Raw genomic sequence first — 17,073 nt, 5'->3', positions numbered from 1 at the left:
TTTTTCTAAACGAAGGACTGGTAAATTAACAGGCATTCCTATTCAAATGGATTCCTCTGAACTGATCTGAATGGTTGTTATGGTTGTCATATCCACTACTGAAAATCCTAATTAGCTAATTATCCCGAAATAAGATACTCGGTCAGGCAGGCAGAATTTCATCAAACCCTGTGCCTAGTACGAATTTTACCGTAGAAAAAATTCGTACAGGTAACAAAAACAAATGAACTAAGTTTGATCATGTCAATTGACAATGAGTTCAATTTCCGGCGAGAGTTAGGTTGCGAAATAATAAAATTTAAACGGTCCCATTGTGTAATTTGTAACCAAGCATGTGACTTTGCATCTTTTCAATAATACGCTATCTGTTAATTCTGCACATAAATAAACTGTCAATACAATGCGGCGCAGCCTTTTGCCTCGTTATTACGATACGTATTGAATATGACAACAGGGTATAGAAATAAATTTATCCACTGAAAGGACTTTAGCATTACCTACATTCCGACACGACGTGAAAGTGAACGGTGCACAAAGCCGTGATAAACACAATCTAGCAATACCGAAAGAACAAAGTCCGATACTGCGTCGCTACCGGAAGTATCTAGTCACAGATAGCAGAAGAATCGATTTCAATCCGCAGGTGTAAGTGGCCTGAGATTAGACACAGCCACCTGACCGTGGAACAAAATCTTTTCTTTCGGTGAAAGGTAATCTTCGAGTTTCGGACAACCGTTTATCTATTACGTGAATCTACAAATCGAAGGAACGATACCTCGATCCGAGTTAACGTGACCATTGTCAGACGGTGTTATAATCCAAATCGTTGTATCGAAATCGCGGCGATATTCAACGGCTAAAATCCCGTCAATCTCAGGACCGGCCGATCCACCTGGAGCTGAATTTCACGCCGCCAATCCTGGCGCTAGATCAGGATCGAGACATCAACGCCCGTATCCGCTACGACTTGACGGCGGGAAATGAGCGGGGTTTCTTCTATCTGAACCCGGACAACGGTTCGCTGTTCCTGGAACGAGAGATCGACCTTGACGCGGAGCGAAGCTTGCCTGGAAACACGTTCGCGATGCAGATTCAAGCTTCGCAAATGGACAACCCGCTGCGAACGACGCTGGCGCGAGTCGAGGTCGAGGTTCTTGATCTTAACGACAACCTGCCGGAGTTCGAGCTCGAGTCCTACAACATCAGCATCCTCGAGAACCTCCCCAACGGGTTGAGCGTCCTCCAAGTCGTCGCCGTCGACCGGGACCAGGGTGAGAACGCGGACTTTGACTACGTCCTTGAAGACTCTTCAGGCGCCTTTGCCCTCGAAGCCAAATCCGGATGGCTGACGGTACGCGATCAGAGTCACCTGGACCGGGAGCAACAGAGCTCCCTCAAGGTGAAGGTGTTCGCGCGCGAACGGCGTCCAAGCGTCGTTAAGAAGTCGGGCAGTTCTTCATTCGTCACGGTCGAAGTCACCCTGCTTGACGCCAACGACAACAATCCGACCTTCGTGCCTGGTAACCTGTACGAGTTCATGCTGCCGAGTGACTCTCCGCCTGGAACCGTCGTCGGCCAGGTTCAGGCACTCGACATCGACCTGGACACGAACGGAATGGTTCTCTATCATCTCCAGCAGCAGGGAAACGCTTCGGCTCGCACGCCGTTCAGTGTCGACGCTCGTACAGGAGTAATTTCCGTCGCTGAAAGTCCTGTGATCGAAGGACGGCATGCGATCTTTGTAGAGGCGGTGGATCAGCCCACGAATCCTAGCGAAAGGCGGTCCTCGTTGGCGGTCGTCACCGTGGAAGCCTTCCGCTCTGGAGGTAAGTCGATTTTACGTAATTTTCGTCATCCTATTTCCTCAGTTTCTAATCGCACGAACGAGATTGTTTGATATGATTAAATTCCCTAGTGACATCGACGACTTTCGTTATTCTATTACATTTTCTTTTCACATGTCATTTTCATAATCGCATGACTTGTAAGTTCCTTACCTCAGGGTCGAAATCAGCGACCTTGAAAACTCTCGGAAACAAATTTTCGTGAAAAACGGATTAAAAGAACGTGAGTTAGGTGGGTAACTTGACAAATTGCAGGGGTTTCCCTTCGTAATCCGGGTAGCAAAAAGTCTTAATTGGTAATGCAAGGGGGTTAGCGAGACGCATATGTCAGAAGACTTGAAATACGAGGGGATTTTCAAAAAGGTGTCAAAACCAACCCGTCGTGGTTTCCATCACTTTGCGAAGATCTTCACGTTCATTTAATGTTGATAAAGATTTCGCCGTGTTTGTGGATAGTCAGAGTGAAAGCAAATTTTCAGAATAAATTCATAAAGTCTTAAATTAACTTGTCTTCGATTCTGCCTAGGGCGAAATCTTGGGGAGCCCGATTTTATCGGAGCACCTTACGAGTTTTGGGTCGGCGCAAATGTTGGAATCGGTACCAGCGTTGGACAAATTCGAGTGAACGAAGCTGTGCCCAAGGATGATCTGATTTACGATCTTCTGCACAGCTACTACGAAGGAGGTAGGAACTGGACCCTCAACTGTTAGTCGTATAAGTAAGAATGATGAAAGTTGAGTTAGCAGTATTATTAGAAATTGATAAATTTGTTACAGTGCCATTCGCGGTGGAGGAACGATCGGGGACGATAACAGTGATCGATGAGATCGAGAAATACGACAGATCGTTGTTTGACTTTGAAGCTCAGGTTACGGACGAGCGGGACTTAATGATCGTAACAAACGTCTCCATCCACGTAGTGGACCCCGGGGACGAGAGGGGAATATTTACGCAGTAAGTGAGGGTAATTAATAACCGTAATTCAAGGGGAAGCCAAGTGGCGCGTTTAGCTACCAAGCGTTTACAGGATGATTTATCAAGAGAGCTCGAAGCGGTAGCTAGGTGTTTATTTCACGCGAGAAAGTGAAAACAGGGCTTAAAGCAGGCCGATCCGTGTCCATCGTAAGACGGTTTCTCAGACGAAAGCTAGCTGGCTTCGTTGCGCAATCTAAATATAATTGTAACAGTCTTCTTAATTTCGTCGCCAGCGCGATGGGCGTTATATGTTGTTTCAGTCAAGGTGGTCATTAATTTTTATGCTTATCACTCCGCGACCATCTACCTACTCAGTTTCTCTTCCAATTTTTCACTCCTCGTAGCTGCACGCTAGTACAACATATCACGATCTAGTTACAGTTTAAAAACTGCCTGCGGGTCTTCCTGTCTGGCAACACGAACGCCAACCCCACGATCAGGCAGGTCGAATGAGGATGAAATTAATTGCCGCTATTTAGCGACCGATTTGTCAGATTTTTTACTATCCAACATCGTTTTTTCACTACAGAAGGACGGCCGGAATGCCGCTTGTCTTTCGCGTTAAGGAGAATATGCCCGGCGCCTTCATCGGTCAAGTGTTGCCGAATAATGGCACCAATTCGACCCGCAATATCCGCTTCCTAATCGCGAATCAGCAGGACGTACCGGGCATCGCCATTACCGCTGAAGGTACTCTCTACACGCCAAAAGGTCTGGATCGAGAAACGCGGGAAAATTACAGCATCACTGTAATTGCTGACAACGTCAGAGGCGTTGGAATATTTCAGGTGAGTACTTTCAGTCCTGAATTTGAGTTATCAAAACTCAGATTGGTTGAATAATTCCAAGACGTTCGAAGTCCTGCATGCTTCGAATGACCAGAGAAATCCAATGCCAAAGGTCGCCAGGTACACCTTGAAATAATTTTTCGAGTAATTGACTCAGGTGACCGTAATCGTCGAAGACGAGAACGACAACGCGCCAATGTTCGAGATTCCGATCTACGAGGGTCGTATTCAAGAGAACAGTCCAGTGGGCACAGAAGTGGCATTGATGAGGCGAATTATGGCACGGGATCCGGACGACGGTGGTAACCAGAACTTTGCGATAACTGTTCACGGGGAAGGGAGTGACTTGTTCACGATTGATCAGGTCTCGGGACGCGTGTTCTTCAAGGGAAATGCCGAGGGCTTGCTGGACCGGGAGGTCAAGCCGTTTTACAATCTAAGCCTGGTGGCGAGAGATAAGGGTAAGTGAAAGCCGGCTCATCTTGTGAAAGATCACGACCCTCCGGTGCCATTGCAAAAAGCACCGTGCCGGTTGTGGAAACTTGACATTAATTTTGGAGTTGCACCATCTGGGTTAAAACGACGATCTAATCGACACGCGCTAGACTCGGTGATGACATTATCTGCATTTTCAGCCAACCTGCATTCCGAGGCCCAACTTATGGTCACTGTAACCGATGAGAACGACAACGCGCCGAACTTCACTCAGATGGTGATACTCCCCGATCTGGGAATTGAGGTCGCCAATCAATCGACGAAGGATCATCTTGTCGCTGGAAAACGCGGGTCTGGTTCCAACGGAGAAGACGACGAAGCGCCCCTTCTTGCGATACCGGAGAACGTGACTCTCGGAACGCCGATAATCCGTCTGGTAGCTTCGGACAAGGACGAGGGTACGAACGGCGAGGTTACCTACGCCATAGTGAACGAGACCTTCGGGGAAAACCGATTCCGTCGAACGCCGAAGGCCCATTTCGTTATAAGCACTGGTACCGGTGAAGTGTCGGTATCCCAAGCGCTTCCGGCTGGGCGTGAGATCGTCCTGGCAATCATCGCCGTCGACGGTGGTGGACTCTTCGACAACGTAACACTCAGGTTCTTCATCACCGACGTCAACAACCACTCCCCGGTCTTCAGGAAGTCCTGGTACCTCTTCAACGTCCCCGAAGGCTCGTACCAAGACCACGCCATCGGGACCGTCGAGGCGGATGACGCGGATCATGGCAGAAACGCCGTTGTGTCCTACGCCCTGGTCCCCGGTCCACAGCAGGTGCCCTTCTTCATTTCCGAGCAAACCGGGGTCCTCAGGGTGACCGGAGTGCTGGACCGCGAGTCGCTCGACATGTACGAGTTCAATGTGACGGCCAGCGACCGCGGTACCGAGCAGTTGACAACCACGGTTTTGGTCCAGGTAAACGTCCTTGACGTCAACGACAATCCTCCGCTCTTCTGGGGCTTCGAGGACGTCTGGAAGCGCAGAGGTGACCAGCATCCGATCCCGGTCTACCGTACCTCGGTGCCGGAGAACAGCCCGGTCGGAACGGTAATCGCGAAGCTCCACGCGAACGATTCAGACCTGGTCGGAAACGGGAACGGATTGGTTCTGTTCGACATTCCTCACCGGCAGAACGTCAGTCGATACTTCAGCATAGACGGGAAGGAAGGCCTCGTAAAGACCATTGTTCAGCTCGACTACGAGGCTCAGGGTCTTCACAACGTGACCGTGACGGCGAGTGATCTCGGATCGCCGAGTTTGACATCTACCGCGATGCTTGTTGTCAACGTCGTCGATCCGGAAGACGGCCAAGAGTTGAGGCGCCCCGTCTTCCAGCACCGGTACTACGAGGTAGAAGTTCTGGAGAACTATCCCGTTCCTTTCAGGCTCGTACAGCTCAACGTGTCCGACTCGTTCCGCCAGCAACACGTCCGCTACACTCTCGCGTCGACGGAATCGGAGATCAAGGATCGCTTCACCATCGACCCTCAAAACGGCACCCTTCTCCTCATTTCGCCCCTCGATCGAGAGAGCAGAGAGCTTTATGAAATGAAGGTCAGGGTGGACAGGGTTAAGAATGGACGCGCCATGCCGGCGATGATTTATCCCGTGGTAGGCGACAGGCTTAACGGGCTTGAGTTTAACGAAGCTAAGATCGTCGTCAGGGTTAAGGACGTAAACGATAACGCGCCTCGCTTCAAGTCCGACGGACGTCCGATGGTCGCGGCTATTCCGACGACTGCGCATTACGGATACGAAATTATAAGGGTTGAGGTAATCACTTTGTCGTTTTGTATCGCTTGAGTGGTGCGGGTTTCTAGTTTCAGAGGTATACCCTTCGTCTCGATCAAGTCAATTGGAAATCTACTGGGTATGTCTTTAACCCTCAACTTGAATCATGTTGGTAAAAAAGTTGTACGGTTGATTTTGTTGCCTACAAACTCAAATTTTTATGAAATCATTCTGACCTTGCACTCTCTAGTAAATTAAAACGATTTAACGGTCAAGTCGAGATACTTAACATTTAGGAGAAAAAAATAAAAATTTTCCAAGATTTGATCTTGTTTGAAAAAAATGTAGAATATCATTGATTTGCATTCTTCTACTTGTGACAAAAAGCAACAAACAAAATTAAAGAACTTTTGATCCCGTAAAATATTGAATCCAAGAACCCAACCCCGGGAAAAATTACTCTGACTAGAAATTCGAGTTCCCATGACCGCAACGTCTTAACCACAGAGAAATTACAGGAAGAATGATAATGTTTCATTCCAGGCAGAGGATCCGGACGAGGGAACAAACGCAGATATACGGTACCAGATTATTGGCCGAGAGGACGCGCCAAGATTTGCCATTGACCCACTCAGTGGTCAAGTCCGTTCGGTTGGTAGTTTTTCACGAGACGCCGGCCGCGTCTTTGGCTTCGATGTCAAGGCCACGGACAGAGCTGGTGCAGACGATGGCCGCAGCAGCATAGCCAACGTTTTTGTGAGTATCCCACACAGCAGTCTTGGCCAGAAATTTAAAGCTCTCAGCTCAGGCTGTTACCTCGCCTTCGTACGCTGAGAAAATTCCAGCGGCGGTTTAGTAGAAAAATAATTTCTCGCCTTGGTCGGTTACCGAAAATTTTCTGTCCCAAAAAACTGGCTGTTATAAAAAATAGAGAAAAAGAATGAATAAGAATTAAAAATAGATAAAAGAAGCGAAACGTGACTGAGTAATTTGAAAATAAAAGCAGAAAATTCGCTGCGCGTGTTAAAGAAACGGACAGTAAACTTCAAGGACGTACTTTCGCTTTGCTCGACCTTCGGAGACCTTCTCGTGAAACGAGTCGGCTGGGTCCTACAGGTGTTCGGAAAGATTACAGAGCGAATTGCTACTCAGAGGTGAACGCTCCGTTTTAAATCGTAAGGAACCAGTGAACTGTGACACGGAACTTTACGCTCAGTCACGAACCGAGCTCCGGGAATTTGAACCGAACGTGTGGGTATCGGGTTAACAGCCTGGATCTTATATCCCGCGGAGGAGCTTTTTTACTATTAAACACGTAGGAATTTTCAATGGAGTAAAAAAAAAAACCAAATTCAAAATATCAGTAAACGATGTGGAAAATTTACTTTCAAACAGGTCTACGTTCTGGATGATCACAAACAGGTCGTTATGGTTATGGGTGACAGACCAAGCGACATCGAGAGACAAATCGAAAATATCACTTCGTAAGTATGAAAGAAATTTAAAAACAAACGTTACGGCTATAAGCCGATTTGAAGTATCATTGACTGTTGAAACGATTACGTTGTTCCTTGGTGTTTCACAAAATTTTAATACAATATGAAAATACAAATGAAAATAATCAATAGAAACCATCACGCCGCTATTTTAAGCTGATATAAAAACATCTGCAACGTATAAAATATTTGCACAACCGATAAAAATGAGGAAGAATTTATTCAAGGTAGGAAAAAGTGATTGGAATTTGCGAAAAATGACTTGAAATCACAGCGGAAATAATTGCAAGTCGCAGAGTCGATACGGTGCGCGAAGAGTGTAGAAAAGAGCGAGTAACCCCCTCAAGGCAGGTTACCCGGGGAATTAAATTTGTGGATTCAATTCAGTGGGGTGAAGTCGTATAAGTGTATTCAAATTTATTCCTCGGAAACGTAGCAAGGTAGCAAACAATCGTTGCTGTATAGAGTTGGTAAGAAAATCAGGGGAACGAGAAAGGATCGCAGTGCAGTTGAGGCGCTTCGTAACGACTTTCGGAGATGATTTTAACGAGATGTATTATTCAATTTCACATCGAGGAAAAAAAGTAATAAACGAGTGAAAAAGTTAAGTAGGCAAATAGATAAAAATTAATTAAATGATGCTGTAAAATTTTCAGGGTACTGCGCAACGTGACAGGGCTGGATGTGAGAGTGAGAAAACTTGAACCCCATATTGAGAAGAATTTGATCGATGCCGGCTCGTAAGTTCCATTCAAATTCAAATTACATTTCTATACCTAATATGATATTCAAAATCTATGCGATGCGTAAGGATGAATTCCTCCGTTTTATATCCATCTTTCTTCCTTCCTTTTCAGAACCGACATGTATTTATACGCTGTCGATCCACATCTCAACGTCATGATAGACATGGACACCCTCCACAAGTGAGTAAAATCTAATGGAAAGTCGTGTGAAATTTTCAGAATAATATCGCGATAAGATTATCGAATCATAAAGTGTTTTATAATAGCTTCCAAAATTTTCGCTACATAAATTTGATCATGTAACTAGGTAATGGATTTCTCCACATCGAGTTATCTTTATACAAATCTGTCTCCAATCTCTCCGCGCGGTTCAAGAAACTCGGAGAATTTTCATAAAAAGAAGCTAAGGTCATTTAAGTAAGCAGCTTGAGTCGATTGTGAGTTAATGCATTACTTGCAACGGTATCCGAATAACGTAAACATGTAGCACACCGGATGATGAAATTTCAATAGATGAAGCCTTTAAACTGACGATAGACCCTGGTTTATTACACTATGCAAACGAATTCCGTAATGAAGCCGCATAGAAATCTGCAAAGAAAAAAACGAGAGACCGATCGTTCGTCGCTGGTGTATATTAATTCATTCGCGTAATCGTTGAGTTTGAAAAAAGTTAGTCACTCGCTTAATGACTGAACAAGCTTGTCTCGATGATTTACTTGAAAGAGATATGTGAATAAGTGTTTAGTATAGTACATCAAAGATACAGTTATTCGTTGGTAAATTAAATTATCCGCAAAAACAAATACCGTATAAAACTTTGGCGTCTTGAATACCGATTGAATAAAATTGGTTGGGTTAGGCATTTTTGGGTGATTTATAAAGTTGCCTGACCCTTTCAGGGGTCCGACTAATTGCCCAGATCGGTGAATCAATCTCTACTCTAACGGTTGTTTTTCTCGTTTAGCGTATTCCACAACAAGAAGTCGGAGATAAAACGGGAACTTGAAAAGTACCACGTGCTTGAAATAGCCGGAAACACTCCGAAAAAGACGAATCAAAGGTACCTCCTGTCGACTCTTGAAGTGGGAGTCGTAGTTCTAGGATGCGTAGTCTTCGTCGGCGCCTTGGTCACGGCACTCTGCGTTACGTGCGTACGGAGAAACAAACGGTAGAAATCTTTCCTCGTTATTATTTTTATCAGAAGAACTAATGATCGCGTCGTTTGAATGACGATGTAATTCAGAGGCAAGTTCCGTGTCGTTTGAATGACGCGATGATCTAACCATTCATCGATTCGTAACCGCAGCAAAATTACACCTCAAGCATGCCTTGGTTTTATTTTCTCTATATTATTTATTTTTTTCTTTTTTATTTTTTGCTGCCTCTAATAACCTGCGCTGTGTGTCAATAATATATTGTACATCAGGTACATCATCTGTGGCTAATACTTCTTACATTGTTCGTGATTAATCTGCTTTTTGTAGGGGACGCCACAACCTTGGCAATGTGCCGCGAACCTTGTGACCTGTTCACTTGTCGCAATTCTTCATACTGCAAATAAAAAAAAAAAAAAAAAAAAAAAAAGAACAAACGAATAAAAAAGAATAAAAGAAAAGAAAAAAACTCGAGAAATACTCTCAGTCGGTAATAGCGAATTCTTGTGATTTTTGCATTTTCGTATTATATTCTTGGGTGATGAACGATTTTCGCAAAAGTTTTCATTTGAGAACGTCCAAGCTTTAGAATGTATATATGTAAATTTCTGAGTGGGTCACTCGATTCAAAGGTGAACCTGATGAAAGTTTCCTGGGATCGGGGTCCTTGATAAAATAGATTTTTCGAGTTCGATTCTGACGTTGATAATGCGAGGACGGATGATCCGAAGGACGCGTGTCCGAAGTTTGATTAATCATAGCTGTTGAGGCGGTTCTGCTTCTTCCTAGCTTTCACCTGCCCATCGAACGCGTCCCCTCTTTCACTTTCACTTCATACCGCCGAGAAATTCATTCCGGAATTCAACGATTTTATTCCAAGCTACTAAACTCTGCGCGCTTGGATGTGGAAAGAAATTATATTCGTTTCACGATTTTATCTTCAATGTATTAAAAAATTACAAAATATGCATCAGTTCGTTAAATTTTTTGCAGAAATAAATCACGTGCCGTTAAGATCAATACTCGTGATTATTACCCGAAATTTCGTAAAATATTTTTACAGACGTCTGAAAATATTGAAGATGTTGCGAGTGAAATAAAGAACAAAAAAAAAAAAATCCTAGAGTATTTCAAAGATAATTCTCAATGCACGTTATCAAAAACTTTGTGTCTTCTATCCTCTTTTCACAAAGTTCTATAAATAAGTACTCGAAGAAAAAATAACCTTGACGAGGATTGCTTTTATTTATCTTGAAATTAATCTGCCATCATTATTTCTAAGCCATGTGCAAAAATCATAATACAGGACCTTACGTGTCGACTGATGAACATTTTTCCGTCGGCACACTACATTAGACTCAATGAACTGAGTAGGAGTAGGTCTTTTGTGTAAAGTATTAATGTACCAGTTACGATTATGTACATAGAATCTTTATGAAACGTCGGTATAATGCTACGACAATAAACCATGTGTAACACGTAAAAATGTACTTTAAATGGAAGTAGATATGTTTTGGACATAATGTACCTGTATTCGTGCTGTAATAATACATACCTAACTCTGCGCTGCATAAATGATACGTAATAAGCCTGTGTAAGAATAAAATCAATAATAATTAGATCTAACAACCCGCTATACATGGTGCAGTATGTTCAAAATCTTGAAACACACATTTCAAAACAAAAAAAAAATCACAATTTCCAATTATTCACATCACGTTCGCTTATCACGTATGTATACAATATACATATATGCAATACTTACGCATGTGCAATTTTGTTCAGGCATTACTAACACGCTTGTTTAACACATTTGTCGTTGCTTGCTTTTGGACCTTCTGTACCATGTATGCTTAGACATAATTTATTATTCCATTTTCACCTAACCCTCATCCTATCGACGAAATCTACCATTAATCCTAACAATAATTCAATAATAATTTCACACCCACTCCATTTTGTTTAAGAAACAAGTTTGTGTATTCACTTTGCATTTACACGTGTGTGTAAATAAAAACTAGTTATTTCTCCTTAGAATCCACCCTTATCCCCAGACAATCTTATAAACCAACCGACGCTCGTTGATTTCGAAAAATATCGTCCACCTTCGTCTATGATCGATGGATCAGGTTCTCCCCCCCCCCCCCCCTCTCCCAACCATTTTCCCATGTGTATTGTCACTTGGAATTGCATTTCCGTTGATGGATGTATATCTTTTCGCGCTATTCATGAAGAGACAAACCGGTGCAACGCTTATTTATTCCACATGCATAATGTTTTTGTCAAGCTGTCGGTTTTGAAGTCCTGAAAAATTTATTTTGTGAATTATTTATACCTCTTCAAATTAGACACTTTTCAGTCATAATCTCGTACTGTAATTATTTCATCGACATCGTTTGAAAAATAAAATATAAATTTCACTCCGCGTACTAGTTTACCTAATTTACGTTCATACGATTAAAAAAAAAAACAAAATAATAATTTCCCGTCTGAGACAGACAATCTTTCGGCAAAACAATAAGTCAAGATTAATACAAGAAACTCAAATTTAGAACACCCGAAGCTTAACATCCTTGTGCACACGGTTCCGTTTCGATTTACTTCGATCTAATAAATCACCAGAAAATGTAAACGAGTAAAAACAGGCACGCTTGTTCCATCACGTTCATTACACGCCTTTCTTTTGAAATTTCCTTTTTTTTTTCTTCATCCGAATATAAAAACCCCGTGACGAAAGATTATAAATATTTGTAAACCAAGCCGGATGTTGATGATTTCAAATTTAGACCCTAAATACAACTGATAGTGATATACGAGTACACGAGTTAAAGGTCAAAAAACAAAAAAAAAAAAAAACAGAAACTTTCAAGTCAAAATCATCCATTAAAACCTACAATCCATTCTCCACAGTAGTGTGACAACAAAATTAAAAAAAAAAAAAAATACAATCAACCGTGAAGAGGGATTCGGATCCACGCTATTGACGCATGTTTAGACGATCGTTTTTTCTACGATATTCTCTGTTCGCATTGAGACGGGACGAAAAATAGTTGTAGGCGGTAATCGAGCGCGAGTTTCAGAGGCGAGACTATGACGGTTATGAAATTTGTTGATTAGCCGACAGCAGCGGGAGGCCGCGATATTTGCGGCTGGAGCTCCGGTCGGCTTCGCTCTTGCCGATCCAAACGGCACCCTGCAGAAGCCAGGAATGTTCCCCACCTTCGTCGACGGCCTTCATCACTACGAGCCGGAATCATTCGAGAGGGATGTCAGGCACCAGGGTGTCTACGAGCATGAACCAAGCTGCGTGAGATTTCACAGGTAAGAATATCGATTTGCATACACCGTTAAATGCGTATTCAAATCAACTTTTTATACCCGTACGCGTTTTAGCGTAAAGCGAAATGTCTTGTACAGATTTTTCATTCCAGAAGCTGGGTTAGCTTTGGATGTGATATAAAATAAAAATAAAAAAAAAAAAAAAAATCAGAACCTCTTCGTCAATCGCGAAACACGTTTTATTAAGCACGCATATTCGTTATTTGGCTTCTTCTCTTTCGGTTACTGGACAAAAATCGAATATTCAACACCAAAATATTTCAAAATATTTTTCAGACTTTTACCGTTTTCCGTTACATGTATTACGTCATCCTGGGTTTTGTAAAATTTTTTGAATCGATTGGAGAGAGAAAAAAAATTTTTTTTTATACAAAAAAATAAGACAAGCGCTGAATATTTGACGCTAACGAATCATACGGTTGTACTTTTTTTTTGTTTGCAAGAATTTTCAGGCCTCTTTGTTCGTCCAGCTATATATAATGTTCTTCGGCAATAAATTATCACTCTGAATAATATTTTGTGATTTCGTCAGCAACGAACAACCGTCTACGCGAAATAATTAGGGTGATAAATTTACCGCATAGTTTGTCGGTCGGTGTGATACATTAATTGCGTTGAAACGTCTTCTAAATACGTACACATGTATATTGTACGGGTCGAATTTAATAAACCCGTTTTTCGTTGTTTATACTTCACATCTCTCCCCCTGAATTTGTGACGGTACGCCTTGTAACTACATGGGACTAAAATTAAACACTGGATTACGAAAATTACGTTTCGAAGAACTGCAGACGTGTATATTCATAGGAATTTTACAGCAACGCATTTTTATTACCGTAGACGACTAGCTTTTTATAGCTCTATCACGTTGAAGTCTGGATTCGTAAGACGCTGACTTGGATACTAGGATTAGTCTTTGCTTGGTTTGAAAGATTTTTACTCTCCTTTTTTCAAGTCTCCAATTCAAGGTTATCTTATTTGGGGTTCTGAACAAATTTTTAAAGGTCGAAACTTCCTTTGTATCATAAAATTAAGAAACGACGATTCAAATTGACGGGGTTCGGAACGTACGTTGAATTTCATCGAAATATAAAACAATTATCAAGATTATAACGAGTTTCTTTGCATCGATTTTCACCGCTGATAACGATCCATGTCATTCGTTTCGCGAATTTAAAAGCTTGATCGGTATATACGAAGCGAATGTTGCTCCACGTGTGAGATTTTGTCCTGCGTTGAACTCTGGGAGAAAGAAGAAAAAAAAAGGAACCAATAAAGTACCCTTTTTTCAGATCGAGCAACGCAAAGCACACGGGAAGAACGGCTCCCGGGGGATTGTCAGGTCTGACGGGAATGACGGGATTGGAGGTTTCGGCAGCCTCGCTCCACTCCAGCGGCCACGATTCAGGGATCGTAGCGAGGACATGCCACTGCAGTCATTCCTCGAGTCCTTCAAGTGGTGAAAGCAGCAAGTCAGTCTTTTACAGGATCTCTAAAAAGTAACTTTAAACCAAGTTTGCGCCTTAAAAATCATGCACGATCGGAATAAGAAGGAAGAAGAAGCGCAACGGAACATAATAATTATAAAGAATTTTTCACCCCCAAATCTTATACAATCAACATTTTCCAGACTCGTCTGATTTTTAAACTCTCACCGCATGATTTTAATTTCGATACCTTCGTAATTATTTTTTCTACCTTTCTGGTAGACTCTGGTAAAATTTTTCTCTTTAAAATGCAAATTTCCAGAAGTCTGTATCAAGCATTTGGCTAACTCTGTGTAAGAATTAAAAAAAAAAAAAAAAAAAAAGGAAAAACAAAAGAACCGTAGAGATGATAAAAAAAAAATATACGCAAATTCGTGACTGTCGGGATGAGTTCTGAAGTTACGCACACAACAATGAAAAATCTGCGAAAATTCACATTTCTACGAACTGCCGCGTATCTCTTATGGTCGGTAAAACAGTGAACCACGCGAAATATTGGCAAAATTTTATGAAAAAAAAAAAAAATGATTTGATATTCTCCCAAAGCATTCAGTGCAAATCTGTTCGATCAAATCCATACAGATTTGAAACTAGTATAAAGTTATTAGGAACCTTTTCTGTATCTACCCACTCGAAACCGATCAAATGGAATTAGCTGAAACTATTTGCGATGTATAAAAATAGAAAAAAAAAAAAAGGCCCGTATCGGATGGCCTTGAATGTACGAGTTCTTGAGATGTCTAATCCGTAACCCTCGAAAACTTTCAGCGGTTACGAAGATTCGTTGAAGTCGCTGAATCGTCGAGACAGTGGAAACGAGATATCCCACGGGCAGGAGATGAGCACGGTGGTCAGACGCGCGAATTTACCGTCGTCTAGGAGGCGTCACCGTTTCCACTCGTCCGCAGGAAACGGGCCGACCTCGTCAGGCTCGAATTTCGCGTCGGAGAGCGCTTTCAAGAGGTCAAAGAGGCGCTCGGATCCGGACTCGCTGCCCTCGGAGGCGGAGAACAACATCACGGAGACCGTGATCCACGAGCACCCGAGTACGGAGGGCCTGATACCCTCGATCTCGGGGGCGAACGCGTCGACGCTCCACGGCAAGTCCCAAAACGTCGTAATATCGACGCCAGCCGCCGCGGCGCTGACGAGGCGTCAGAGCGAAAGGTTCAACGTCATGTACGCGAGACCGAGATAAGTTATTCTCCGATTGAAGACTCCCGACGTTGATCTGGGTTCAGTGAATTGTGCAACATCGTGAGTATCGTCATCGTGTGTGGATGAATTGGGATTTTGATGGGACTCAGGCGGAGGTATTTGTCCCAAGTACCAGGCTAACTGGGACTTATGCACTACGGTTTGGTTTCTGGTTTTTTCGTTTTCGTTTTGAAAAAAATTATTTCTTCGAATCCTCAATTTTTTTTTCTCGCATAGAAAGTTCCGGGGGAAAAAAAATCGTTCATTCTTACATTAAGAGCTCGTTTTAAGACTGTAAAAAAACTTGTATCAAGAATCGTACGTTGCATGGCAATTTTCTCCCCGCAACTTGCCGATGCAATGTTTGTTATTGATATTTAATAATATTGGATACGCGAACGAGAGAAAAAATTTAAAAAATTGAAACGGATACCGTTATGGAAAAAAAAACAAATACAGAAATACAAAAATCCACAACCAAGCCGTAGTGCATAAATTCTCTAACCCATATCTGAGTCCCATCAATATCCATTTGTACCGTGTTTGAGGGTCCTCACATACAATTTCATCTAGATAAGATCAAAGATATGCAATTATTTTGATAAGAAATAAAATTATCTCTCATTATCATCTCAATGATCGCAGATAAGATAACGACAATAATCGGAGATCCTTAATGCACCGAGGAAAAAAAATTGCTGATTCAAAATACCATATTTCGTCTTGATCTGTGGAAAAATATGTATTGTCACGACAGATAATTTTTGTTCAGTCAATCTTGTGATGACAAAAGTTTAATTGAGGTCGAAAGAAATTTAGGTCAAAGCGGTTGATTTTTTCAATTTCATTGGCGAAAGAAAAATATTCTCGCGGCTCAAACGATCCTTCGTATTTTTTTTTTTTTCATTTTTCTTTTTGGTTTTTTTTTCAGAAGTACGTTTTTGTCGAATTATTTATTTTCGGAAAATCGAATTAGAGTCCAAACGCCGAACAGCGTCGTCTGTAATGTTTCGCTGCGCTGTTAATCGTCGTCATCGTAAAAGACACGAAGATGTACAGCTGTTGATATCTGCAGGTGAATATGAAAGATAAACTTAAATTAGTACGTTACCTCCATAATACGGTATACACGAGGTGAATTAACGTAAGATGATTATCTCACGTGGAATTACTCAGATAACGTACAAAACTGCCCAGGTCAGCGATTCCTCAATTTCAGTTTTGTAAATATGACGAGACGTTGATTTTCCTGTTCATGTTGTTGTTTTCCCTTTTTTTTTTTTTTTTTTTTTTTTTTTTTTTTTTTTTTTTTTTTCCATCACTTATTCTCCAACTTCCGGGTATCAAATCGTCGATTTATGCTCACGATTGCTTAGGTATAATTTCAGGGTGTAATTAGACACGGTTAACGATTCGTGTGAAAGGTGAAACTCGTAGGAAAATCCATGTCGAAAGTCTACGAGTGTTCATACGCGTGGCTAATTACACGTTGAATATCCTCGTTTATTATACGCGTTTCGTGTAAAATCATCATTCTTCCGCGTGCGTAAGAGCTTTGTTTGCTGATTTGACGAGCGTTCGTGCGTGCGTCACGGAGTCAGGTTCAAGTGTACTCGAAAAAGCTCAAAGGTGCTTTCCATTAAAGATGAAGTTATGTACGGATGTAGTCATACCGTCGTTGTGTATGAGCTCATCTTCGAAACATGCTGCGTAATTTCATCCATCTATTTTTGTAATATATTTATTGTAATTAGAATCATAACTCTGCAGTATATTGTTACTCATTTTTTTTCTGCGTCAAATCACGTAAACCCAA

At 42.0% G+C, this 17,073-nt stretch overlaps 1 protein-coding gene across 4 annotated transcripts in view; it reads left to right on the top strand.

Moving 5' to 3' along the window:
- LOC124301010 (cadherin-89D) overlaps positions 1-15,725 on the top strand; it is a 47,104-nt gene extending 31,379 nt beyond the window's left edge. For all 4 annotated transcript variants that reach the window (XM_046755634.1, XM_046755623.1, XM_046755614.1 and 1 more), the window contains exons 8-21: positions 878-1,826; positions 2,371-2,529; positions 2,622-2,799; positions 3,350-3,608; positions 3,766-4,069; positions 4,244-5,877; positions 6,379-6,591; positions 7,231-7,319; positions 7,988-8,071; positions 8,189-8,257; positions 9,045-9,248; positions 12,352-12,555; positions 13,866-14,072; positions 14,829-15,725. In XM_046755634.1, the coding sequence (XP_046611590.1) occupies positions 878-1,826; positions 2,371-2,529; positions 2,622-2,799; positions 3,350-3,608; positions 3,766-4,069; positions 4,244-5,877; positions 6,379-6,591; positions 7,231-7,319; positions 7,988-8,071; positions 8,189-8,257; positions 9,045-9,248; positions 12,352-12,555; positions 13,866-14,072; positions 14,829-15,258 (4,983 nt within the window). In that variant the 3' untranslated portion in view covers positions 15,259-15,725. The remainder of the gene's footprint in view (positions 1-877; positions 1,827-2,370; positions 2,530-2,621; positions 2,800-3,349; positions 3,609-3,765; positions 4,070-4,243; positions 5,878-6,378; positions 6,592-7,230; positions 7,320-7,987; positions 8,072-8,188; positions 8,258-9,044; positions 9,249-12,351; positions 12,556-13,865; positions 14,073-14,828) is intronic.
- Positions 15,726-17,073: the final 1,348 nt, after the last annotated feature.

The sequence above is a fragment of the Neodiprion virginianus genome, chromosome 1 (genome assembly GCF_021901495.1).
Source record: "Neodiprion virginianus isolate iyNeoVirg1 chromosome 1, iyNeoVirg1.1, whole genome shotgun sequence".
NCBI lineage: Eukaryota > Metazoa > Arthropoda > Insecta > Hymenoptera > Diprionidae > Neodiprion > Neodiprion virginianus.
Note: the sequence above shows the minus strand (reverse complement) of the source record. Positions and strands in the feature narration are given on the sequence as shown.